At 38.0% G+C, this 26,463-nt stretch overlaps 1 protein-coding gene across 1 annotated transcript in view; it reads right to left on the minus strand.

The window, feature by feature from the left end:
- Positions 1–26,463, minus strand: part of SORCS3 (sortilin related VPS10 domain containing receptor 3) — a 677,010-nt gene that overhangs the window by 41,332 nt on the left and 609,215 nt on the right. The window contains exons 15-17 of the mRNA XM_004611975.2: positions 19,395–19,512; positions 18,265–18,398; positions 3,391–3,504 (exon numbers count right to left, since the gene is read on the minus strand). Of these exons, the coding sequence (XP_004612032.2) occupies positions 3,391–3,504; positions 18,265–18,398; positions 19,395–19,512 (366 nt within the window). The remainder of the gene's footprint in view (positions 1–3,390; positions 3,505–18,264; positions 18,399–19,394; positions 19,513–26,463) is intronic.

The following is a 26,463-nucleotide window of genomic DNA, read 5'->3' on the forward strand; positions in this document are numbered from 1 at the left end:
TTTCAAGATCATCTCTATAGTTAACTAAAATTTATGTTCTGGTGAGATGCAAGAAATGAGCCACCATCACTGAAAAGTGGAAGGGATGAGCACCAGGTGAACTAGTTAAACTGCCATTGAAACTTTACTTGCTGAAAGAAATTTCCAGTAGAAATTGACAATGAGTTGGCTGGGGATGGGAGATAGCAGAAGGAAAGAAGCCTTGAGCTGGGCAAAACTTTCTTTGCCCCAGAGCATATGCCCAGACAGCGGAGATCTTAGCTACCCACATGCCGATGGCCAGAGACTACAGAAAGCCCAGGGGCAAGGAACCACTGTGGCATAGTCCTAGAGAGGCTTGGTTACAGGGTACAAAGCAATAAGTCCCAGCAAGGAGACACAGGTGACAGGATGCTCGCTGCAGATTTCAGACTACGAAAGAACCTACTGGACAGAGACCTGCAGAGGGATTAGAGAGGACATTGTACATTCAAGGTGAGATGATCATGAGACACAGATTAGGACTTTGTAATCTAGACTTGGCACTGTGGGGTGAGATAAGCGATACCGTATATTGGTATAAGAAGGGGTCTGATATTGGGTAGGGGCTTGGACCATCTATTTAAACTGTAAATTTTAACTTCTTAAACATCTGAGTTTATTTTTTTTTAATTTGGGGCTGGGTTTCCCTTTGCTCAGGATTTCCTCTTGGCTCTATGCTCAGTGATCACTCCTGGCGTGGCTCAGGAGACCATATGTGGTGCCAGGGATCGAACCCAGGTCAGGAGCATGCAAGGCAAGCACCTTACCTGCTATACTATCTTTCTGAATATTCATGGATCTAAGTTTTGTATACAAATCTCTCATATGATTCTCAAGAACCTGCAAGTTCAGGAATAAATTTACTTTCATGCTAATACAACCACTATCATCACATTCTGTCTTCTCCCACTTCTTATGTCAGGAATAATTTTGCCTTCATTTGTGGCCTTGAAAACAGATGAAATAAAACATTTTGAACAATGCACCTCCTCCAATATACCTGATATTCCCGTTTCAAAAACTGAATAGCCCAAATTTCTGAATCACCAATTCCATTCCTCCATTCAGTGATCTGTTAAGGAACTAGTGTTTCTAGTCATTTTCTCAAATTAAATTATAATTATACGCTCCCTATATAGAATTGTTATATAATACATATTATATAACATTATGCTTTCATAACATAATATTATTATAGTAAAATATATTATTATATTATTAAATTGTTATATAACTTTCAGCTGTCAATTTTGCTCATAATGGACCTAGAGGAATGGTGGTGACTTTCTTCCTGTGGCTATTGAACACTGATTATTTGGTTAATATATATGTTGAAATGACACTTTGGAATACAATGCTAAATAAAATGCAGCACTCAAATAAATGTCACATTTCCCATTCTGAGACTCATTGTTACTGTTTTTGGCATATCAAATATGCCACGGCTAGCTTGCCAGGCTCTGCCATGCGGGCGAGATACTCTCAGTAGCTTGCCGGGCTCTCCGAGAGGGGCAGAAGAATCAAACCCAGGTGGGCTGCATGCAAGGCAAATGCCCTACCCGCTGTGCTATGACAGACATTTCAGTGGACACACTCTCCTCTTCATTCTCAGCTGGGCCAATGGTAGGTTACTATAACATAAATCAGCATCTAAGTAACCTAAGCATATGTGCAAACATTTTGGTGAATCATCTGGAACATATGAGAAGTCTTTACTTTTCATTTTCATGATTTATTTGTCTTACTATTTGGAGTTAGAGCACATTGACATTGCTTAGATTGCATCTACCTAGACATGTGACATAATCATAATCACATATGATGTTCTACTAGAACTATCTTTCCATCATGGCCAACCTCTACTCTACTCAAGCTGGGGATTTTATAGCCTAATTAATCAGTTGTGCCACTTTATATCCTTTTTCACATTTCATAACACTATTCTCTGATAAAATATGTATTTTTTTCTTTCCCCCTCTTTTATTTTGGGGCCCCAACTAGCTGTGTTCAGGAATTAATCCTAATTCTGACTAGGAGGACCCAAAGGGGTGCTGGGGATTGAACTTGGGTCGGTTGCTTACAAGAGGAGAACCCTACCCGCAGAATGTCTCTCCAGTTCAAACACTATATTTTCTTATGTTCATGGTGCTGGATCCATAGACAGAATGGCTTAAATCCCAATACAAAACGCCAACAATATAACACCAAAGACTAAGAGTCTCCTGCACCAATAGCAGGAACAGACCTCTAAAAAGTTTGTGCTTTTCAGAATATGTCAGACCATTCTTTGCCTCTGCTTCATCACTTTGCTGCTGTTGTAATTGGCATGGCTTCTCCCCATGCAGACACCAGTGGGATATGTAATACCTATAACTATTTTACAAGGTAAGTAAAGTGAAAGCACTGAAGTGGTGAGTAAGATAGCTGAGGTGTCAGAAGATTTGAGACTAGAGTACAGAACACTTTAGCTCCTTGTTACTCAAACGCTAGTTCTGGGACCAAAAATATTGACAACTTGAGAAATAAAGAAATATCAACCCATTCCAGATCTCATGAACCAAAAGCTGTATTTTAACAAGATCCCTAGATAATTCATATAACATGTAAGTTCAAGAAGGCTGTCTTGAACCACCAACCTACTTTCCAAAAACCTGGCAAAGAGAAAGCAATAAATATCCGAGGATATTTCTATTAAGTATCTGACACAGTAACTAATAAATAAACAAAAAGGAAGAACATAATGTGTTTGGATAATGATGTGTGCCTTGATTTTCTTATTTCAAGAGTTCTGAAACTAGGGCTTTTAGTTTTTAAATTTTTGGCATTGTTCTCTGCAAATTTTGCTCAGTAATCAATAGATTATTGCAATAATATCTGTATACCATTGTGTTCATTTACTTACCCATTAGTAAAAAAAAATAATAAGGTTGTATACTTTATCAGAAGACTTGACCAAAACAACAATTATGCTTTATACTAAAATTTGTTAAATTATGGATTATTAGAGATCTCTTTGGAAAATTGCCCCCAAAACTACCTTTAGTTAAAGGAGTTCTCAAAAGTGACTTGTTCTTTTGTTATGGGGGTTGGGGATGGGGGATATATATATAGCTGTGCTCCTAACTTTCCACTTAGGAACCACTCCTGACAGTTTTAGGGGAGGATGTGTGATGCTGGGGATCAAAACAAGGTTAGCTGTGTGCAAGATAAACACTGTTCCTACTGTACTAAGTCTCTAGCCCCAAAAGTTACTTATTCTGAATAAACTCTTTTCACACAACATTTTACTTCAATATAGAGACATTCCCTCAATCCCAACTATGAGAAACAGGAAAATAGAAAATAACAATCCTCAGGTGTTTAACTTACCCAGTGCTGTTAAAGTAGCTTTGACCAAGGCTGCAATCTTTCGACGGGGATGCTGGGTTGTACCAGAAAGCTGGAACACACTGGGTCTCTCCATGTCTCTCATAGCCATAGTCACTATCCAAAAAAATAAATATTGTATACTGACATAGAGGTGAAAACTTCTGATATTAATCTTTACTACCCCAAATAAGTACATCACTCCAGACTCAGCCCAAAATCTGAAGCACATTTATTTAAATATTCCTATTGAAGACAAATATTCATACTTTAAATGTTTATAGAATGATCACACTCACTTTTGGTATATAAAGATACGCAGTAAAAGAAAAATACCCAAAGATAATACAAAAGAAAATCAGGAGGACTGGAAGGAAACTTGCTGCAATGGGGGAAAGGTAGATAGGACAGAGAAGGGACCATTAGGATAGTGATACAGGGAAGTGAGCACTCTGGATAAGAACTAGTTTGTGTGTGTGTGTGTGTGTGTGTGTGTGTGTGTGTGTGTGTATGATGCACTTTCAATGAAGTATTGCAAACCAGAGTGGCTAAAAGGAAAAAAGACAAATAAAAGTGTCTGCCATGGAGTCTAACTGGTGGGTCTGCCATGGAGTCTAACTGGTGGGTGGGAGGGAACTAAGGATCCTGGTGGAGGGAAGTGCATACGGGTGAAGGGATGGGTGCTCAAATACTTACAACCAAAAATTAATCACAAAAACCTTTGTAACATTATCTCACTTTTAAAACAAATTTGATTTTTTTAAGAAAAAGTATAAACGCTTAGATTTATAATAATTTTCAGTCATTTGTATTTCAGTATTTAGAGAAATACTGAGTTATCAAAAAAAAGATTCTAAGTTAAAATGTGCATAGAAGATGTTAGAAACTGAAAACATATTTTTTCACAGTTGAATGGAAATAAAATAAATAAGTAGATTTTAAAACTCAAGATTTTTTGTTGATATTATACATGTGATGTTTAAAAATGTAATTTATTATTTTTTCCTATAGTCTAACTTCCATATATATGTACACATTTGCACTGACATATATACATATGTACACACATTTAAACTAATGCAACTCCCCATTTTCCTAAAATAACCGCCCCCCAAAACAACAAAATCAAGCAAAAAAATTTAGCTCATTGCCATGTTTCTATAAACATCTAGCCATGATGAAACAAAGGAAAAAACAGCATGTAGTTCATAATGAAAAGAAGAAAAAAATCTCTAACAAACAGAGTAAATGAGGAGAAATTACAACCAATCACATTAAATGCAAAGGATTACAAAGTGTCAGCAAATGAACAAATGTCAAAATATTAAATGTTATTTATTATACATTTAGTTAAATATAACCTAAGACTGAGACAAAAATAAAAGAGAGCCTTAACTGACAAGGAAATTGAGTGATCAGAGAGCTAAAACAGGAGTTTTATCTATGTACCAATAGATTAAATACAATAATGCATCACAATGATCATACATCACTGCCAGTGATGTTATCTTACACCATTTCCATTGCAAGGATGGTTCAAGATATGTATCAATACAAAGAAAGACAAGCATCATCTAATTATCAAAAAGATGCAGAGAAAGCATATGACAAGGCTCAGGAGCCATTTACAATAAATAAAATAAATAGAAGGATATGTCTCTGCAAATAGATAGCATATACTATAGATAACTGTAGCACTGTTGCCCTGTTGTTCATCAATTTGCTCGAGTGGGAACCAGTAATGTCTCTATTGTGAGACTTGTTATTACTGTTTTTGGCATATCGAATATGCCACGGGTAGCTTGCCAGGCTCTTTGAGAAGGATAGAGGAATCGAACCCAGATCGGCCATATGCAAAGCAAACACTCAACCCTTTGTGCTATCGCTCCAGTCCTATATTAGAAATACATAGCTAATATCATACATGATGGTGAAAAATTGAAAGCTTTCTCTTTAAAATCAGGATCAAGATAAGGCCGTCTACCAGAATAACTTCTATTCAATTTAGTATCATAGGTTTTAGCCAGAGAAAAAAAAATACAAAATTAAAGTTAAAAAATACAGATTTAAAAAGAAATAAAATGAGAATTATTTTCAGATGATATAATACATAGAAAATCTTATTCTAGTTAAAAAAAAACTAAATAATATATCAAAATGGCTACCAACAAAATCAATACATAAAAACTCTGTTGTATTCCTCTATGCTAATAATAAACAGAAAAAAATTGAGACAGTAATCCCATTTATAATTATATTTGAAAGAGTCAATTAACTACAAATAAATTTAATAAATGAACAAAGGTAAAAGACATGCAGGATCAACACACTAGCCTGTTAAAAGGTGCAAAACAGAACATTAAGAAATAGACCTTCCTGAATGAGTTACATTCAGGAGAGTAAATACAGTAAAAATGTGCAATATTACCCAAGTAATACACAGTACAATCCAATAAAAATTCCAATAACTTTGTATTTTATTTTGGGGCCACACCCCGGGGTACTCAGGACTTACTCCTTACTCTGTTCTCAGAGATCATCTCTGGCTGTACTTGGGGTTTACATGGGTGTTAGGGATGGAACTCAGGTTGGTTGCATGCAAAGCTAGTACCCTACCCACTACACCGTTGTTCCAGATGCTCTAGAGATTTTTTTAAAATAGAAGAAAAATATTACAGTATATAGGAAACCATAAAAAACCTTGAACAGCTACAGTTATCCTGAGGAGGTAAAGCAAAAAATGGTGGTAACTTCTTACTGGATTTCAAACTGTTGCAAGCAGAAAGAGAGGGGGTGGGGGGGGGGCTGGCAATGAGTCCTGGGGCAGGAGGGGGTGGGGAACACACTGGAATTTAAAACTAACCCAAAGGCATGAAGACCTTTGAAACCTGGGACCCATCTGAGGAGTCAAAGAAGCAGTTGACAGGGAGAATTCCAGACAGAGCATAGATGGACCCCCGAGGAGGGGAGACCCCAAAGCTGGAACAAAGACCATGCGAAGAATATCAAAAGACCATATAGTTCTAAACTCTCCCCCTTGGCGATCAATTTAGCAAAGGTCTAGACTTTGGAGGTAGTTTTGGAAAATTGCATAAAACCCACTTGGCAGAGGAAATCTGCTTTTGCTTGCATTCCTATCCTGACAGGTACTTTCTTATCCTATAGCTGTTTTGCCTGCATCTCCCTTTGAGGGAGATGTTTATTTCTTATTTTTATTTTTTGGGTGCTCTCTCTCTTACTTCTTATTGTTATTTTTGGGTGTTCTCTCTCTCTCTCTCTCTCTCTCTCTCTCTCTCTCTCTCTCTCTCTTCTCTCTCTCTCTCTCTCTCTTCCCATCCCCCTTTACCACCACCTACCACCCACCTTCTTATTTCCAAGTAAACTTGTTTCACTTCACAATTGGTTTCTGTCTCTTTAGGGCTCATTCATTTCTTTCTGCAAAGCAGTGGACATTGCTAACTAAACTAGGGTTTTACCTGAGGAGTGGGTGGGAGAAGGGTGGGGGAGAATAAAGAAAGTTAGGTAAAATTCTCTTCTTTACTCCCCACAGAGAAATAAGGAAGTACAGACCAGTGTCCAATAGGAAAACCACATTTAATATACAGGTTTCTTATTGATAAGATTCTGTGAATTTTACAACTATAAACATCAGGGTAGAAAGCATTCCTCCTTCTCCTGTACTTGGCAATTTCCTGCTTACTCTTTTTCAATATCTAGGTCAGATGAGGGATATGGGGTGGGGTGAGGAGGAACTTTATAGTCTATTGAAACAAAAGAGCAGAGATGTCTCTTAATTATGTTCATGAATATGAGACTAGAAGAATACCTAGAACATTAGAGATGTTTAAAAAGTGTTTAGGGGGTAATTAATGGTCCCTCTATATGTTTGATATTGGAGCCAGGGAAGACAGACCAGTAGTCATGGGAAGATATTTTGCATGTGTTGGGACCCGGGTTTGGATGCTGACAGTCATATGCATCCCCCCTGCATGCTCCAGCAATGCTGGATGTAGCACTGCACTGTAGCACTGTCATCCCGTTGTTCATCGATTTGCTCAAGCGGGCACCAGTAATGTCTCCATTGTGAGACTTGTTGTTACTGTTTTTGGCATATCGAATATTCCACTCGTAGCTTGCCAGACTCTGCCGTATGGGTGGGATACTCTCTGTAGCTTGCCGGGCTCTCTGAGAGGGATGGGGAATCGAACGTGAGTCAGCCAAGTGCAAGGCAAATGCCCTACCCACTGTGCTATCCCTGAAGAAACCCTGGACATTGCTTCCTATGGTCCTCATCCCCACACCAGCACCTACCTGAGCAGCTTCCTTGAGCCCTAGCATTCAGCTGGCCAAGTTTTGTGTGAATAGCAACCCCCAGCAAGCCCCGCACCCAACCCCCATGCATCTGAGCACCCTTGGAAACCCTCCTTTGTCACCACTCCTTCAAGTTTCTATTGCTTTTGGTCTATTCGTGAGGAGACTAGGAGCCCAAGAGAGACAGTATGGTGTGAACCACAGAACACATCCCAAATACTCAACAGTATCTTTAAAGTTAAAAATGAACTTTGTAAGCTAATTAATGCTGGTTAAACAAACCCTTATAAAAAATTAAGTCCTATGCAATGTCAATTGAATAAATCTTTTAAAGCATTGAAAAGGATCAAGATGCAGGAGTCATTAACTACATTTATTATTGTGTTATAAATTATTTTGTAATCTACATGAAATGTTTTCAAAAAATATCAATTCATAGATCATCAAATTATGCTTCTCAGGTTATTTACACGCTTGTATCTGTATGGTAAAAATACTATATTCATAATGTTGGGCTTCTGTACGTCTCTTCCCAATCCTGCATTCTCTGATGCCACTTAGATAGCTCAACATCAGTCTCGTGAGAATATCTGCAGCAGTAAACAAATGCTAGTAACCAAGGCTAACATACTTATTTGTTCCCAGAGAGCTGGTAGTTAATTAATTACCAGCACAACACTAAAGATCTAATTTTTAAGCATTGTTTATCTGCAGAAATCACTGGGCTATGATGTGCCTGCTTCGATAAGTTGTAAAAAAAAATCCCCTTGATCATTATATGATGCAAATGTTTTTAATACTCCGCTAACCCTAGTAAACTGTGGTGATCTCTGAAGGACAGAGGCTCTCCTAAGCTTGGGGAAGGAGAGACACAGCTTCATGTTCTTTGCTAAGTGTAACCACTGTTAGCAAGTCTGTTCAGCTCGGCTACCTGTTAGTAAAGCAGTAATTAAAAAAGTGCATCAGACATGCTGTTTTGCCCCAAAGAGAAAAAAGCACCTCATTAATATTTAATAACATTAACAAAAACATCACTGGTTGCCCCCAAGCTGTGTACTTCTTCATTAACTTCTGCTAAATGTATATTAAAATCTCTCATACTATCCTCCCTCCCTCCCAGCTCTGAGGTTTGCATGATTTAGACAAATGAGCAAATCCAGCTGCTGCTCTCAATTCCTGGGGAAAGCTGGTATATTTTTTTTTCTGTTGAATTGTCAAGTTTGGAAAGGGTGTATCAGAAAGTTTGATTTGCCTCAGGAAAGTATTCAGCTTCTTCAAACACACATTCAGCATCCTTCAAGAAATGTCATCTTTATGTCTTCTTTATAAGAACTAAGAGTTTCCAAAACTTTGGGGGCAAACTTGTCCTTTATAGGAGCCTATTCACCCTCTAAATTTCACCCAGGGAGAACCTTTAGATGATCTAAAAAGAAACCAGAAGCACAAATTTAAGAATCAAAATGCTTCTGCATGTAGGAACAAGGACTGGAGCTATAGCACAGAGGGTAGGGTATTTGTCTTGCATGCAGCCAACCCAGGTTTGATTCCTCCATCCTCCTCGGAGAGCCCGGCAAGCTACCGAGAGTATCCCGCCCGCGCGGCAGACCTACAAGCTACCTATGGCATATTCGATATGCTCAAAACAGTAACAACAAGTCTCACAATGGGGACGTTACTGGTGCCTGCTTGAGCAAATCAATGAACGGGAAAACACTGCTACGGAGTAAGCAGTCAACCAAAAGAAGTATCCACAACTGGAAGCTCTGCTTGCTGCTCCTTCCTTCCCGGTGGCACAACTCAGATGGGAGGCAGATCTCCTCTCTTCTAGCTAGGTCGCAGAGGTCTCTGTACCCCACCTCACCCATACCTCCTGAATTGGGAGATCTACTCAACAAATTTTACACTGCTCACAGTTATACTTCCTGTCACTGGGTGAAGATGGATAGAAAAGGAAAGAAGCAACCCCCAGTCTAATCCCTCAGAGTCTCCCAGCAAATCTGACTACAAAGGCTCACCCTCAGCATAGTGGGAACACTGGAAAACAAATAGTGAAGACTTGCAGAAGCCCATTAAGTTCAAAAAAGTCAAAAGAATAGGGGCAATCAAAACCAACTAGTTCTGTAAACACTCAGAAAATGACTCCATGGTAAGAATGCTTAATGAGCTGAAAGAAATGATGGTACAGGTAGTCAGGAAAGCACAAGAAAGTCTAAGAGCTGAAATGAGTAAACTACAAGCAAAAATGACAGAAATGAGGAGTATGGTAGATATATATATATATGTATATATACACACATATATGTATATATGCATAAGTGCTTCTAGTGACTTAAATATATATACACATATCTATGTATATCTGTGCACATATATATATGTATATATATATATATATATGTCACTAGAAGCACTTACACATCAGAATCACAGCAGCTGGGGAAAAGACTAAGAAGCTCCAAGATTAGATGGAAAACTCTAGAAACAACAGAGGGGTAAAAGTCTAAGAGAAATGAACAGCACACCAGAAAACTGCGGGCTGAGCTTGAGGAACAATATAAGAATATGAGAGTGTATTAGGACAAGGGAGGTGAATTTAAGAACCAATAATTAAAGAAACCATAGTTAGGAATTCCCCATGGTTGAGGAACAGGCAACCAAATACAAGAAGCCTGAATGGGTCCTATATAAAACAGACTTAACTAGAACAACTCTAAGATACATTGTGCTCATAATGCCAAAAAACAAAGACAGAGACAGAATGTTGAAGTAGAAAGATGAAAAAAGGAACTTATGTACAAAGGAAAGCCCATATGATTCACAACAGATCTATCAAATGAGATTCTGAGCCAGAAGAGAAAGAAGGGATATACTACAAAGTCTCAACAAAATGAACACCTAACCAAAATTACTCTATCCGGCTAGATTATCATTCAGATTCGAAGAGCTTCACAGACAGACAATGGCTTAGGAAATTCATAACCTTGAAATCAGTTTCACAAAAAGCATTAAGGGAGTTTCTTTAAAAGACAGGACAAAGTGGCACTGAGTATGGCACTTACTCATGCAGTTTATAGTTGCCCTCTACTAGATTAAGAAGGTATGTTTAGTCCTAGATTGCTAAGGAATTTTACACATTTTCTTAAATAATTAACATCTCATTTTTATTGTATGTTCTATGTCTTAGCATTTTTACATCCATAAAAAGTTTTATTTCAATCTTTTACCTATTAATGCACACACTTAAGGAATATCTACAATATAATATTTTCTAATATAAAGTGAACATTCTCCTTCTTACGACAAAACACATTTTGCATTTTTATTGGCTTATTCAGATTTCCCTTTTAAATTTTCTTAATTCTCTTCACTGCTACTAAGTTTTACATTTGTAGGATTTAACTATTTCATGTAAATTCTGAAAGGTATAATACAGAATTATCTATAATATTGATTCTTATACCAATATCTGTATCTATAATATTGTTCAGGAATCTAGGGATTAAAGAGGTGGAAGTGACTTGAATTTTAGAAAAGCCAGAACTAGAATTTTGGAATAGAATGAGGCTGTTATCTTTCATCTGGCACTGCTTCTATTTATGTAGGATACATTTTCTATGAACTGGAGCGATAGCACAGCGGGTAGGGCGTTTGCCTTGCACACAGCCGACCTGAGTTCAATTCCTCCGTCCCTTCAGAGAGCCCGGCAAACTACCAAGAGTGTCTCACCCACACGGCAGAGCCTGGCAAGTTATCCATGGCATATTCAATATGCCAAAAACAATAACAACAAGTCTCAAAATGGAGAAGTTACTGGTGCCCACTCAAGCAAATCGATGAAAAATGGGATGACAGTGCTACAGTGCTATTGGTTATTTAAATTTACACATGTCTAAATAAGATTTAGTTTTTTTGGGATAACATTGTTTTATCATTCTATAACTTACTTACAATTTCGTGGAATTCCAGGAGATTATCTTATTCATCTATATGTGTGTAGTTATCATTACTTCTACACACACACACAAATATCTCCCATATGTGAGATTTAAAAATATCAGTAAAAGAATAATGGATGATTAAGGACATCAGGAGTGAAGTTTTTTTTTTCTATCAAACTGAGGCTACATAGTGTAGTGTTAGTGGGAGGGATTTTTGGCAGAGGGAAGCAGACTCTCTTGGGATGTGTACCCGTGTTGGAGTGATGCATGCATCAAAAGTGTGATTGATAGTAGTAAAAATCCCGGGACTTCAGTTAAAGTGTTTAAAAATGAAATAAAATCAATAAAGAAGAATCAGCCATAATGAAAACAAATACAGTCACAAAAACAATTATATCAAAACAATTCAGTAATTGCTTCAAATGCTTTCCCCAATCTAACCCTGAGCTGCCAATTCCCATTATTCCTCCCATAAGCAACCTTGTTGTATAGCTGGATTTGTCTACAACACTTCATTTATTTTTTTTATTTTATTGATTCACTTTGCGTATTCGATAAGCCAAAAACAGTAACAAGTCTCACAATGGAGATGTTACTGGTGCCCACTCGAGCAAATTGATGAGCAACAGGATGACAGTGATACAGTGATTCACTGTGAGATATAGTTACAAGCTTTCATGTTTGAGTTACAATAACACAATTATAAAACACCCATCCTTCCACCAGTGCACATCCCCCACCACCAATATCCCCAGTGTACCCTCACCTTTCCTACCCTCCCAGTGCTTCTATGGCAGATAATATTCCCCATACTCTCTATTTACTTTGGGGCATTTTAAAAGATACAAAAACACACAAACAGAGAAGGGGGTGATGATGTGTGTGTGTTGTATTGTTCTCGGGCTCTAGGGGCAGTGCTCTTTCTCACTGCTCACGTTCGGTGCTCTCAAGCTGCTGTGTATGAACTGTATCAGGATGGCTCCTCCTTGTGCTCTGCTTCTGTTGTACCACTGTGCCCTCTTCTGTCTGTCTCTCTATCTCTGACTCTGTCTCTGTAGTCTCTCCGCTGATCTCTTCCGACCTCTCTCTGTCTCTGTGTCTTCTCTCCTGTTTCTGTGTCTTCTCTCTTGCTTCTGTGTCTTCTCCCCTACTTCTCTTACAGTCTTGATAATTAAATAATCAAATGCGGATAATATAATTGAACATTATGTAATTTGAATAATATTTTCTTCCTGTGACTGGTGACCACTATATAGGATAAGATAGGTCTGTTCATAAAATTCTAGCACCTAATTATATTTTATCGATTGTTGCTGTGTCTTCTTTTAGTTTGGTACGCTGCTTTAAAAATATATCTTTGTATATATCTTAGCAAATGTCTCTCTTTTATTTGTAATTCCTAGTTAATAAGAAAATAAGCAAGCACATTTTCCCATTTATATGTTTAAAACAAAGAACTGAAAGGATTTGACACACCTGAATGCATCTGCAATGTCAATCCACAATCTCTGTTCTCTCTTCCATATCGCTACATGAAACACCTTATTCTGTCGATCTAAAACTATAATGGACATTACAGGTAGATGCTAAGATGTTGAAAGGATCAGAATTCTGAAGTAAGAATATTATTTTGGGGAGTTATTTAAAGGTGTTTTTTTTTTGAGAGAGGAACACATCCAGTAGTGCTCAGGGCTTCCTCCTGGCCTTACACTAGGGATCCCTCATGGAGAGCTTGGGTATCACATGGGGTGCTGGGTGCAAGCTGAGCTGGCTGTCCCCAGTGCCCCATCATTCTGGTTATTAATTAATTTTTTTTGTCTGTTCATATATCACTTTATAAAATGATTAGAATAAAGTATTATACTTCCAAGAGTTAGTTGAGAAGACTTAGTTCATTTAAATGGCACAAAACATAGTATATGCTCAGTAAATCTTATTGCCAAATGAGGGGTAAGAAAAGAGAACTTCTGGGTATGGATTCTTGGTCTAGTCTGGTTGCTTATGAAATAAATGTATTTAATCTCCCACAGGGCAACTGTTTCAAGATGACTTCATATAACAGAGGAAATGTTTTTAGACTGCCCTTTCTAAATGTCTACTGATAATCTCTGATGAAATTAATTCTCAGTAGAGATCTGGACCCTCACTAGTACCAGTATAAAATTTTCTGCAAACGGACACTTTAGAGTAGTAAACTTGACACTGGGATTTTTGAGGATCAACAGAAGCATCAATATTTATACAAAATTCATATTTATTACTGACATCCCAACCTGGACAGAAAGAAGTGTGAAAGCTGAGAAAGTCAATGGTATTCTACAAATAAACCCTTCTGAGAATCTATCAAACCTTCCTTTATCAATCAAAAGGAGGAAATAGGTGGAAAATACCTTCCATGTGTGCAAAATCCTTTCTTTCCAGTCCTCAATCCATCCCTCACTATCTGATTAAATTAGGTCATGCCCTTTCATGATTTCTCTGATATGTGCAAGTAGCCTGGAAAAAACAAATTATCATAATCTGATTTGTTTTATTTAGTATGTGCATGTCAACTGTGTATATTAACTGAGTTAGAAGTTTTGAATTCTTTAGCTAGGAACACTTTCTGATAGAAATGACAATTGAGAAGGAGATAAGGTTGTGAACTGTTGTCATATGCTAAGCAGTCTGACAGATCAATGAACTACATTTGATGGAAAACTACAGTTTTAACTGACAGCTATGTTTATTGAAGTTGACTTAAAATAAAAGACTATTTCAAATATTTGATTCTTCCGACTGTCCACAAAACCACTGTGAATAAACCAGAAACTTCATAAATTAAACTGTATCTTTACATATTCAAAAATAAAAGTAGCACTGTAGCACTGTCATCCCATTGTTCATCAATTTGCTTGAGCGGGCACCAGTAACATCTCCATTGTGGGACTTGTTACTATTTTTTTGCATATTGAATACACCACAGGTAGCTTGCCAGGCTCTGTCGTGTGGGTGGGATATTCTTGGTAGCTTGCCAGGCTCTACGAGAGGGGCGGAGGAATTAAACCCGGATCGGCTGCATGCAAGGCAAAAGTCAACCTGCTGTGCTATCACTCCAGCCCTACCAAAAATAAAAGCAGTGAAAATATAAATTTTAGGTAACGTTATTCGGGGCTGTAATTCTCATATTATGTTCACTAACCCAGCATCAAATCTTGGATTATTGTTTATACTACCTTAGACACAAGTTGGTTTTCAAACTTTTATTTAATATGGGCCATTATTGGATATAGAAAGGCCAATATGAATACCTGATAAGAAAAAATACATAAAGGTTCATTGGATACCATACACCTATTACAATTGTAGTATAATTTGTTAAAACTATGTCATCTAGCACAGTGGCCACTCAACACCTTTATTGCAAACCACAACAGCTAATTAGAGAGAGAAAGCAGAAGGGAATGCCTTGCCACAGTGGCAGGGTGGGGTGGGGGGGAGATGGGATTGGGGAGGGTGGGAGGGACACTGGGTTTACGGGTGGTGGAGAATGGGCACTGGTGAAGGGATGGGTTCCCGAACTTTGTATGAGGGAAATATAAGCACAAAAGTGTATAAATCTGTAACTGTACCCTCACGGTGATTCTCTAATTAAAAATAAATAAATTAAAAAAAATAAATAAAAAAAACAAAAACAAACAAACAAAAAAACTATGTCATCTAAGATTGTATAAAAGTGAATGGAACATTCTATATTATATCTCATCATAACAATTAACCCAAGTCATTTGAGAACACGTTTAAAATTTACAGTAGCTAAACTTGGAAAGATAATTTCTTTGGAAACATAAAGTAAATCTAAAACAATTTTAAAATGCTAGATTTATTTAGAAATGGCAGGATGTGAAAAAGAGAACACAGGATAACTATAGTTAGATATGCATTTGAACTCCAACTCTCTCTCTTTTCGGTAGCCTTGGCTAAATAACTCAGACTCAGATGCTCATTTTCTTTCCACTAATGCTGCTATAGTGGTGAGCCTGACGTTACTGTATGTATGGTCTAGGTGGTTGCCTTACTCTCACCTCCATCATTGCTGGCTGGTAGATACAACAGAAGATTCTAAAATATTTTAAGTAATATTTTAAGTTCAGAAATATTTTAAGTAATGCCACCAACAATGAAATAAATATATGTCATCCATAGGTACCACTTTGAAGATAGTATTTATTTGAATTTATAAGCTCTGATTTATCTTTACACAATGCCAAGAAGACTATTTAACCCTAAGGTCCAAAATTAACAAGATCAGCAGCAGCTACCATATGTTGGTTATCTACTGTGTGTACCAGGTCCACTTAATGATGTATATTAATTAATTTATTCCTCCCTAAGAACCAATGAGATGTGTTTGTATTTTATAATCAAGGAGGTAAAATCAGGGAGATTAAGAAAATTTCCAAAGGTCAAAACATGAGAATATCGAGGCTGGTTTTTTGGTTTGGTTTTGATTTTTTAAATCTGGACTAGTAAATGTACACAGAATTACTGAAAGGAAACATTTTTTGTACAAATGCTTCTTTTTCTTAGTTGGGCTTCTCACTAAAGAGAAGCTAGGGTCTAGCTTGCTTCAGAAATGCACCGAAGAGAATACAGCAGGAACCATGCAGACAGTGGATACAGGAGAGAATACAGCAGGAACCATGCAGACAGTGGGCACAGGAGAGGATACAGCAGGAACCATGCAGACAGTGGACACAGGAGAGAATACAGCAGGAACCATGCAGACAGTGGGCACAGGAGAGGATACAGCAGGAACCATGCAGATAGTCGACACAGGAGAGAATACAGCAGGAACCATGCAGACAGTGGACACAGGAGAGGATACAGCAGGAACCATGCAGACAGTGGACACAGGAGAGGATACAGCAGGAACCATGCAGACAGTGGACACAGGAGAGGATACAGCAGGAACCATGCAGACAGTGGACACAGGAGAGAATACAGCAGGAACCATGCAGACAGTGGGCCTTCATGGGGCAATCTGAAGAACACAAGGCAGCATGAAGTTCTCATGCTCAACATGACATCAGTATGCCCGATGCCACAATTCAGAGTGGATTACTATACATGTTGAAATGGCTATCTTGTTGGATTCTAGTTATTAATTTAAGAATATTATTCCTAGGGGCTGAAGCAATAGTACAGCGGATAGGGCATTTGACTTGCACATGGATGACTCGGGTTCAATTCCCAGCATCCCATATTGTCCCCTGAGCACTGCCAGGTGTGATTCCTGAGTGCAGAGCCAGGAGTAACCCCTGTGCATTGTCAGGTGTGACCCAAAAAGAAAAAAAAAGAATATTGTTATATTTTTCCTAAGGACTAGACTCTCCAAGAGGGATGGAGACTTTTTTAGGGAGACCTCTAATCGCCCTTACAGGACTAGAGCCATTACTGACTGGATTCCATGGCATTCCAAAAGAATGCCTGGCCATCCACCTACGAGATGGTCAGATTTCTTCTTTGTCAAGATCCTGAATGAATGGTTTGATGCTCTTTGTATTCCTGGAGTAAGCAGACCCCATTGGGCTACACTAGCACGCGACAGGGACTAATGGAGATGATACTGGCACCCGCTCGAGCAAATTGATGAGCAACAGGATGACAAGTAATACAATGATACAAGTGATTCCTAAGGACCAGCTAGTCTTTGTTGCTAAATGGTAAAAAAGTGCCACAGTCTGCCATTAAACTGAAATGTAAATTTCTATCGGCATCCCATTTGAGTGCTTCTCACTGAAGTCAAATTTAATAAGACATGAGTTTGGTGCTGACAAGCAGGTATGGAACAGGAAATCCTAGTCAGTGAGCTTGCAATGAACAGAAACATTAGAAGGTGAGAAACAGGATGCTTAAGATAAAGTTGGGAGAGCTGAAATTATTGGGTAGGGATTGTGTTTTCTTTGGGACTAGCAAAACCCAAATGCAAATCTCTCATTGCTTTGCCCCTTCCTTCCAAGTTTATATGGTAGCAGAAGAAATAATCTACAGTGAATCAAGCCAGAGAAAGAAAACTGGATATTTTAAAAGAGAGATAAAGCTCCTTATCTGTTTTTAGCATTGGAGTATTTATATGATCTAATATAGATGTGAAGTAGATAGACTAAGGTAAAATGTGTAGAAAGTAGAGAGAGTGTTAGTAGACTCTTGGAGCTATTTAGGTAGCACTAGACATAGATACATGTGCTATAAGTTAGAATGTATTTTGGAGGCTGAGAATTACAGGGATCTGCAAGTGTTTATGCCAAATGAAAAAAATCGAGCTTTTCCAGGATTTAGACTCAAGCAACCATGTCTGAGTGTTTTATTATTTGAAAACATGGGAGGGTATTCAAAAAGTGTTCTGCTCTGTCAACGCTACCTTTAAAATATCTTTTGAGGACTCAAGGGGGTAGAAATACTAAATAGATCTTTCCCTTGAAATGCTTTATTCAGTCTTCGTTCTAGGTATGCAGATTTCCCCACTGGCCCTGGACCTGGGGTGATCACATCTGTAGGTCAGCAGACACACTGCCCACCTCAGGGCTTTGTCTTCCTCCTGCCACACATCTGGTTGGAATCGGTGATTAGATGTCAATGGACTCACCACTCAAAGTCCCAATCAGCACACACGCAGGGTTCTGAGACCACTGTCCCCGAGGAGTCTCGACCCAGGGCACACTGAGCTCCCGGCTTGCGTTTCTTGAATATTTTCCTTTCTCCCATGACACAAGGCTCTCCCTTAGAAACAGAATCCATAGTAAGGAAGATAGAAAAACATGGAAGTAGAATAAATTAGCTTCCCAACAAGATGCCTAAACCTTTTTATTTACTTTTACTCACTCTATGAGTACTCTCATGCTCAGTATCTAGGTGGGTAGATAGAACACTTTATAGATAAAATGATCGATCCTTTATTATCACACAACAAGGACAATATGGAAGACTGGTGTCTCATTGTCTTTCCATCCAACCTCGTCAGCGAGAGCTACCTTATCCTAACTCTTCTCCACCTGCACGGAGAATTCCACGACTCTAGTCATCCTCACAAACCACCAGGCAATTGTCCAAATATCCCAAATGTCTTTAGCAGAAATTCTAGGAGAAACAATTCCCCTTCTGTCACGTATTTTTACATCATCTTCAGCATAAACTTGACATTGAATTAGCAAGTTCCCTCTCTATGATAAATAACCATATCCAAGTTCCTATCCTGAGTTAAGGGCAAAAAGAGAAGTTGGCACAAAATTACAAGGACCCAAATGATTCTGAGGAATATATAGGCTGCGTATGATACATATTAATAAATAGTTGCTTTGTTAAAGCTCCTGATACCAATCCTGGATCTTTTTCATTGGTTCTGTCCTCATTGTTCTTCGGGTTCTAACTTCAAGCTGACCTGAGAGATACTCTCATCCTTTCAACTTAAAGGTGAGATGATCATTAGAGGGTGTCTTTTCTGCTCTCATGGATAGAGCTAAACTTCCAGGTTCTCACTGTCACCATTTCCCCAGGTTGTTAAAGGACCTCACTACTCAAGGATCAAGATCCCAAGGGGTATCACCTGGCCCTACTGGAACTACTTACGTAGCCTCAAATCCTTTCCTCCAGATCTACCCTTATCCTCAGGTGACCCACTGCCTTTCTTCAGCAATTGCAAAGGCTGAGATAGAAGCAAACAGGTTCTTAGTAATTCCTATTCCTAGATGCCTGCACTCCCCAACCCCAGGGGTGTACCTGGTTGAGTAGGTGCCAAGTCTGGTAATCTTCCTTGGTGCAGCGCCGGCTGAAAATAGATTTGTAGTCCACTTTCACCAACTGCCATTCACTGCGAAGGCTGAAGTGGCCAAAAACTCTAAGCATCCAGGGTAGAGATAAGAAGACAAGCAAAGAAAGATGCATGGTCAGTCATTAATGCATCGATCAAGAAGAAAGAGGGCTGAATCCCTTCATCCATCCATCAAGAGAGTTCTTTGAAGGTTACTGAGAAGAACAAACACCCAAGTTCACAAATTGGCATGATACAGCAGATTTAAACTAAATTTCTTTTTCATTGCAAAAGTATATGTGCTGGGATATTTTTAAATGAATAAAGGTATAGAAAGGAAAACCATAGTCCAATATTTTTTGCCCAGCTACAACTGTTGTTCATAGTCCAATTGAGAGCCTTCTTTATCCTTAATGCATGTACTGCTACTTTATTGACTGAAGTCCACTGACAGGAACTCAATTTCTTACCTATAGTAGACTTTATGTGAATATGTTAGTGATGGCATACATGAGCTAAAGTGTACTCTGCCAATTCAAAAAATCCTAATAGAATCTAAGCTATAAGTTTAGTTGAAATTCCCACTGTTTAATTCACATGAGCCCATCTTCATTCCTCCATCTCTGAAAAATCATTGTAGTCTCACAAAAAGAGCTCATATTTAATATTTATGTATATAGAAGAGAAGTATACCATTTGTGTACTTAGATAATCAATACTGACCTTTTCAAATCCCAGTAGTTGATAACCCTATAAATATGAATGATCAATCGTTTCTAGAAATGTAGAAAAAAAAGACTGATATCCACACTCCACTCAGATGGCAAGTCTTGTAATTATAATGCAAGACATCCATCACAGTACTGTAAAGGGAACAGTCATGCTGGAAATTTCAACCAACTCAAGTATTTCAAGGAAATAGATGGCTCCAATTCCAGTTAGACTACTGTATGCCACCAGCCCTGGATTCTCCTGTCCCCAAGCATGTGTGTATGTGTGTGTCTGTGTGAGAGAGAGAGAGAGAAAGAGAGAGAGTGAGAGAGAGAAAGAGAAAGAGAGAGAGACACTTAAGGACTACCTTTCTTCAAAGTATTTCCTTTTGCATCTGGAAGTTCTGTGGATGCTTTGGGAGATGTGGAAACTGACTAAAATTATAAAATGGGGTGAGGAAAAATTATGATTGTTTAGAAGGTCATACAGTTTAAAATAGGTCCCAGGAAATAAATTTATATCTTCAACTAACAATGCTAAGTAAAACGTTTTAGAGCTTTGTCTAAAAAAGTTTAAACAGATTTTTCAAGAAAGATTCAAGGTCTCTCTTTTGCTAAAATGGCATGAGTTTTGCATAACTCTTAGCTTAACACTGGCCAACGGAAGCCACAGGCTATAATACACTGAATTGTATACTGAACACTATGTAAAGCAGACATAAGTGTCTTCCCCCAGGGAACTCTGTTCTCTTGCATTCTTGCAATCTTAATGTCTATAAATCCAACACTCCAAGTTAAGGTCTCTACTAAGACATCTGCATTATTTACTTCTGATTCATTTTATGGCAAAATCATGAGTCAGTCCACTTAAAATCCTTCACAAAACAATAATTTCTTATTTAAAAATGTTTCTTCTTTGAAGATTAGAGAGTTAATCTAAAGTTCATCAGGAAAAATAAACACAATGGTATAACTGATGAATGCCTATTTCTCTCTCTATTCAGTCTATAAAAATCTTTTCACATTTCAGTGTCATCTCCTCTAGTAAGTCTTCCCTGATTAAACTACAATCTAAGTGATAGGGCATTAGTGATGCTAAACCAAATACGTTTGCTTGTTTCATATTATTTTACAGTAATTTCATGTATCAGAAGATACATCATGTCAGACTAACTCCATTCTTTTCTATGAAAGGATTATGAGACAAAAACTAAAGGAAAACATAATTTGCCTGAATACTAGCGATATATCTGACAGGGTCTATCATAATACTCTTGAAGAAAAGATGAAAACATATGAGCCAGGTGTGAGTAAAATTATGTGGCTGAGCAGTAACTAATTAAAGCATTATAATCAACCAGGAGGGAGGATGCAAGCAGTCAATTGCAAGAGTCTTCTCTCTGCTCTTTCTTGTTCTGTTTTATTAATTACTTGGCATGAAAATAATGGTCACCATTGGAAATCACATTCTCTAGTGACAGAGAGCTGGAAGAAGCAGTCAATATGCTTGATGGCAAAATAAGGACCTAAAAAGGTCTTGACAGGCTAAAGAAACAGACTGAATTTAATAACAAATGGTGTAACAGCAAGAAATGTCAGATCATATGCTTGATAATAACATAGGTAGCAAATGATAAATGGAATTCAGGTTAAATATAATAAGGAGCGATAGCACAGTGGGTAGGGCGTCTCCCTTGCATGCAGCTAAGCCGGGTTCAATTCCTCCGTCCCTCTCTGAGAGCCCAGCAAAGCTACTGAGAGTATCCCGCCCACACATCAGAGCCTGGCAAGCTACCCATGGCATAGTTGATATGCCAAAAACAGTAACAAGTCTCACAATGGAGACATTACTGGTGCCCACTCGAGCAAATAGATGGACGACAGGATGACAGTGCTACAGAGCTATAATAATATTAACCGTAATTGCCATTTGAGAGTTTTTATAACAATGTAGTTAAGAAATTAGGGTCTCAATCTCTTATGTAATATTCTATAATATAATCACTCTCAGAAGCCCCAAAGAATAAAGGCTATTTTAAAATTCATTTATAGAATTTTTGCATTTTCTGGAAAAAACAGAGGTAACTTTCTAGTTCTATGCTATATTAACCAGATTATAAATTAAAATTAGAATAAGTTTTGGCTATCACCATTCAAGAAGGAATATAGTGTTAAAATTATATATATACTGATCTTGGTAGTGGTGGTAGTGGGTTTGAAACTTCTGAAAAAATTTTAAATGTTAATTTCCTGATATATACATATATTTTTGCTTGAATAATATTGCATATATCTTAGCATATTTATAAATAAATTCATATTTCCCAAGGTCAAGGACCATTGAAAGAGAGTCATTGTGATAGTAAACTGTGTTGAGTGGTGTTCCACACAAAGGTCATATACATGTTCTATTCTCTGTACTCCACGAACGTGACCATATTGGAATCAAAAGTTTTGCTTTAGCTATACGTTATGTTTCTTTAGAGTAAATTATCCTGGACTATCAAAGTGGGCCTTAAATCTTATGACAAGTAGCCTTATAAGAAATTACCAAGACCAGACAAGCACAGAGTTGATCATATAATAATGGAGGTGAAGCTGGAAATTATGTGGCCACATGTCAAGGAATACCTGAAAATGGACAAAGCAGAGAATAATTCTTCTCTAGTATCTTATAGTCCTAGTGGGAGCTAAGTCTTCCTGCTATATCGGGGAATCTGACCTTGCTAAATGAGAAAGAATATAAACATAGGTTCTTCAAAGTCATCAGATATGTGGTCATTTGTAACAGCAGCTCCATAAAAGACTGTGTGGTTTGACTCATCCATCCAGGAAGAAACTCTTAAGAACTATGGTTGATAAGACCTGGGGATGACTTAGAAATGGGTAAAGGTCAGGAAACAAAGATCAATAAGTGCACACTTTTTGAAGGTATATGGGATACTAAAAATAACACAAAATGTGGAAGTACAAAGTGTGAGCATGCTAACAGTTTCCACAGAGGAGATAAATGCTCAAGTTATTAAGCAGAATATAAAGGTAGCTTAATTATTTCCTAGATATAATATAAAGATAATATAAACATCATCTAGATACATGATCTGCTTGGGTTTCTATCTAAGAATGTCCAAGTTGCTAGTCTTTCAACTCTTTGGGATCTCTCTGACATACCCAACTTCAGGATTGAACACAAAAACAGATGCTAGTCAGAATTTATGCACTAATTGATATTCTTCTCTTCTGCAGTCTTGGCAGTTGCGTTACTGTCATCTATATTCTTTTGGCTTTTATCCCAGACTTCCTGACACTGTGTTTCCCAGGTCTTTCCCCAAACTGTGAAATTGTTACACCAATATTTTCGCTTGGGAGTATGCTGGCCTACTCTTACAAGGTCACTTTCATCTGTCAGATACAAAATATTATACATTCAGTATTAGGTGGATAATCTTTTCTCATTGGCCATCAACTAAGATAATGTATGTGAGTATGTGTGCGTGGGGTAATGACCCTCATCAATGTTCAGATATAAAAATACTACCTATATTGGGGCTGGAATGATAGCACAGCGGGTAGGGCGTTTGCCTTGCACGTGACCGACCCGGGTTCGAATCCTAGCATCCCATATGGTCCCCTGAGCACCGCCAGGACTGATTCCTGAGAGCAGAGCCAGGAGTAACCCCTGTGCATTGCCAGGTGTAATTCAAAAAGCAAAAAAAAAAATACACTACCTATATTGCCATCCATTCTCAGCTTCAGGAAGAAAAAAGTTCATGAGGGCCCCCATTCTATGAGGAAAAGTGATTTTTAATCAGGGTTTCTTTTCTGCATAGATAGAACTTCCCAAATTAGGTTGGCTATTCCATTCAATCATTGGTCCTCTGATTGGAACTCAGAGAAGCTGAAGAAATAACAGAAACACAGAAAACTAAGCAGAATCTAAATTTAAATTTAAGAGGTATAAGTCATTTGAGGAGGCAACGGGGTTTGGGACAATACCTGGCTATGCTCAGGCTTTCTCTTAGTTCTGTGCTAGGGGATCAGTCCTGTAAAGCTCAGTGAACCATTTGTACTGCGAGGAATTGAACCAGAGTCAGCTACATGCACGTCAAATTCCTTACACCTGTACTATCTCTATGGCCCTAATCTAGGAATTTTTTAGCCTTTCAAAATTATTGTTACAGATGTTAAAATCTACAATGTTCTATGGAAATGAGACCTCAACCAAAGAAATCACGACAACCACCATTAGAAATCTTGTCTATAACTTTGGGACATGGACAAGGTCCACTTATATCTGGAGTTAGAAAAGTGAAGGTCCAAGCTATTTCTAATAAACATTAATGTTATATCACTCAGATTAATGTGCTGTCAAGCATTAATCACCCTCATGAATGTTTCTCTTCATTGGAAACATTCCTCTAAATATAGGTAACATATCACCAATAAAGTACAACAGTGCAGTCACACAATTTGGCATAATATTTTTAGGAACAAAGTATATAGTCAATATAAATGAAAAACCAAGACATTGGCAGGGTAATGGAATCAAAGATGAGGACATTTTTATTTATTTATTTTTATTTTTATTTTTGGGGGATTTGGGGTCACACCGGCGATGTGCCGGGTTTACTCCTGGCTCATGCACTCAGAAATTACTCCTGGTGGTGCTTGGGGGACCATATGGGATGCTGGTAATCAAACCCGGGTCGACCACGGGCAAGGCAGTGCCCTACCCACTGTGCTATTGCTCCAGCCAGATGAGGAAATTTTTAAAGGGATAATTTGATTCTCAGATTTGGTGCTGCTGTTTTCAGAGGTTTTCTGTGACCTTCCCAGCAACACTGTGATCTTTTTAAAATCACAAATGGTAGTTATCACTAGAACAGGAATTCTCTACTGTCTAATTTAGAACCATCTAGATGAAGTGTTAGTCATGGACTGGTGTACACAAATATTTTCTATTAGTATGCTTAAACTGCCAAATTATTTGCATTTCTCCTTAGTCTCTATAGATATTGATATTGCTGGCTTCAGGAAGTTCATTTGAGAAACAATTTCTTGACTATAGCTGTTTAGTCTACTAGACAATTGCCTGATATCTTTACATCATTGGTCAAATTTGTCTCAACCAATTAGAAAGCATCTTAAATCTGAAAATACCCATGTGCTTTCCTGTACTCAACAGTCTTTAAATAGCAGTCACTTAACAAAGAATGTTAAACTGACTTTGAGTAGTACCAATGGAATAATACAACTCTAGAAGTCAGTTTCATTTTCAAGTCTTTGGCAGAAGATATTTATGGCTTGGCTCAAATTCACTGTCATCTACAAAATTACCAGGGTCACATGGAGTGTGGAATGAGTGATTTCCCCATCTCTATATTTTCCTGTGTTTTCAATAACTTGGCAGTCCCCCCACTAACTGCTGCTGACGCAATACAAGCTCCTTAGTGGCCATAATACAGAGACTAACAAATAAACCTCAGAAGAGAAAGAGAATAACATGCCACAGAGATGCCGCTGGATCCCTAAGACATCACCCAGTTAAACATTTAATTCTAGCTGTATCTGAGACTACTCAAGAAATTCGATGACCGACGGAATAATGAGGATGATGATCACCCTATTTAAAATCTTAGAATTCCAGGAGCCCGCAGCTGCATTTGTGGCCCACACAACATCTCAAACTCCATGTAAGGGCTTAATGGCTCCAAGGTGATATCATAATCTTCATCCACTTTCCTCTAAGGAAACTGTTTGGATCATCTTTAGTGGATTATTCATAACAAGTAATACAAAATAAATTATTTAGGTTCTGCTTTGGGGGGGGAGGCTTTTGGGATCAGGGTGGACTAATTCAAAATATGGTGGTGGGAAGGTTTAATGGTGGTGGGATTGGTGTTGGAATATTGAATGTAATCAATTATTGTAAACAACTTTATAAAAATAAGATAAAATAATATAAAAAGAATTTAAAAGTATAAGCAAAAAAGATTCACAGTCATCTAATTCCTTATAACTAGCATCATCATCATCATCATCATCATCATCATCATTCCGTTGATTGTCGAATTTCTCAAGAGCTCTCAGTAACATCTCCATTTGTCCTAGCCCTGAGATTTTAGAAGTCTCTCTTTACACATCATTTCCAATGGTGCCACATTGGAGGCTCTTTCAGGGTCAGGGGAATGAGATCTATTATTGTTACTAGTTTGGGCATATGAATACGCTATGGGGAGTTTGCGAGGCTCTCCCATGTGGGCAGGAAACTCTATGTAACTTGCCAGATTCTCGCAGAGGGAGAACTAGGCTAAAAGATGTCAAGCGG

Source organism: Sorex araneus, chromosome 11, assembly GCF_027595985.1.
Source record: "Sorex araneus isolate mSorAra2 chromosome 11, mSorAra2.pri, whole genome shotgun sequence".
Taxonomy (NCBI): Eukaryota; Metazoa; Chordata; class Mammalia; order Eulipotyphla; family Soricidae; genus Sorex; species Sorex araneus.